Source organism: Octodon degus, unplaced genomic scaffold, assembly GCF_000260255.1.
Source record: "Octodon degus isolate 3935 unplaced genomic scaffold, OctDeg1.0 scaffold00048, whole genome shotgun sequence".
Lineage (NCBI taxonomy): Eukaryota > Metazoa > Chordata > Mammalia > Rodentia > Octodontidae > Octodon > Octodon degus.
Window position 1 is genome coordinate 11863671 of NW_004524624.1, and position 1270 is coordinate 11864940.

At 37.2% G+C, this 1270-nt stretch overlaps 1 protein-coding gene across 1 annotated transcript in view; it reads left to right on the forward strand.

Moving 5' to 3' along the window:
• Eml6 (echinoderm microtubule associated protein like 6) overlaps positions 1 to 1270 on the forward strand; it is a 275911-nt gene that overhangs the window by 115368 nt on the left and 159273 nt on the right. The window contains exon 5 of the mRNA XM_004632420.2: positions 760 to 945. Within this exon, the coding sequence (XP_004632477.1) occupies positions 760 to 945 (186 nt within the window). The remainder of the gene's footprint in view (positions 1 to 759; positions 946 to 1270) is intronic.

Below are 1270 nucleotides of genomic sequence, written 5' to 3' on the forward strand. Positions count from 1 at the left end.
CCAGCCCCGCCCCAGGCACTCTGAGCTAGCCGCTGAGATCGGGCATGGTGGCACACCCCTGTAATCCCAGCTCTTGGGGAGGCTAAAACAGGACGAGCACCACGAGTATGAGCTGTGCAGCGATACCCTGTACCAAGTACATAAAATTAAAATAAAATAAAGTAACTAGCTACTTGAGGGATTGAGGCAGGCAGATTGCAATTTGAAGCCAGCCTTGGCAACTTAGCAAGAACCCTGTTTTAAATAAAAAGGGCTTGGAATGATGTAGTTCAGTGGTAGCCTTCCCTTGAGTTGGATCTCTAGTATAACAAAAACAAACAATAAAAAAAACCAACCCCTGCAAATAAATGATATGTCAGTATGCTAACAGAAAGTTATAATTTCAATTTCTCTTTGGATTTTTAACTGTATTTCTAAGCCTTTTCATGATAAGCCTAAACTAGTTTTTAAAATTTGACAAATAAATAAAAACATGATTTATCTACATTACATCTGAAAACACTGGCATTTACTGCTAAGTTGCATTAACCAATAAGAAAAGTTTTGAAATTTTACAACTTTGAAAGTTTTACAAATACCATTTAGATATTTTTCATGTTCCTAAATGTTTTGTGGTCCTGTGCCGTCACCACAAAACAATTCATTTGTGCCTAGTTCTGATATAGTAGGTTATGTAAAGTGTACTGGAACACAATAAACCAGTCAAGGCAAGAGAATATTTTGTTTTTAGATCTACTTATTTTGTCTCCTACTTTCTAGTTTTGGACACTGTGTGGAAATGCCCTGACTGCAAAAAGAGGAATATTTGGCAAGACTGGAGATCTTCAGACCATCCTTTGCCTTGCATGTGCCAAAGAGGACATCACCTATTCTGGTGCTTTAAATGGAGACATCTATGTCTGGAAAGGGCTCAATTTAGTCCGCACCATTCAAGGAGCACATAGTGTGAGTACGGCCATGCAGACTGGGGTGACTTGCTTGACTATTAGAATCACAAATCCTTGTATTTCCCTTGTTTTGCTCAATGGAATGCTCCTAAAACACACGTGAAGATTTCGTGAAGTATTTTTTGTTCATGTAGGAAGAAAAATATTTCAAAAGTATCTTTCACTTTATTCATTGACTGAGTGGTGGTGGTATTCAACAATGATAGTTTGACAGGCAACTAGAATTATTTCATCAGCAGTTTCATTTTTTTTTCCAAATTTTATTGATAAACAGCAATGAGACAGTTTCAAATCAAATCGGAAGTACAGTTTCAACAAATAAC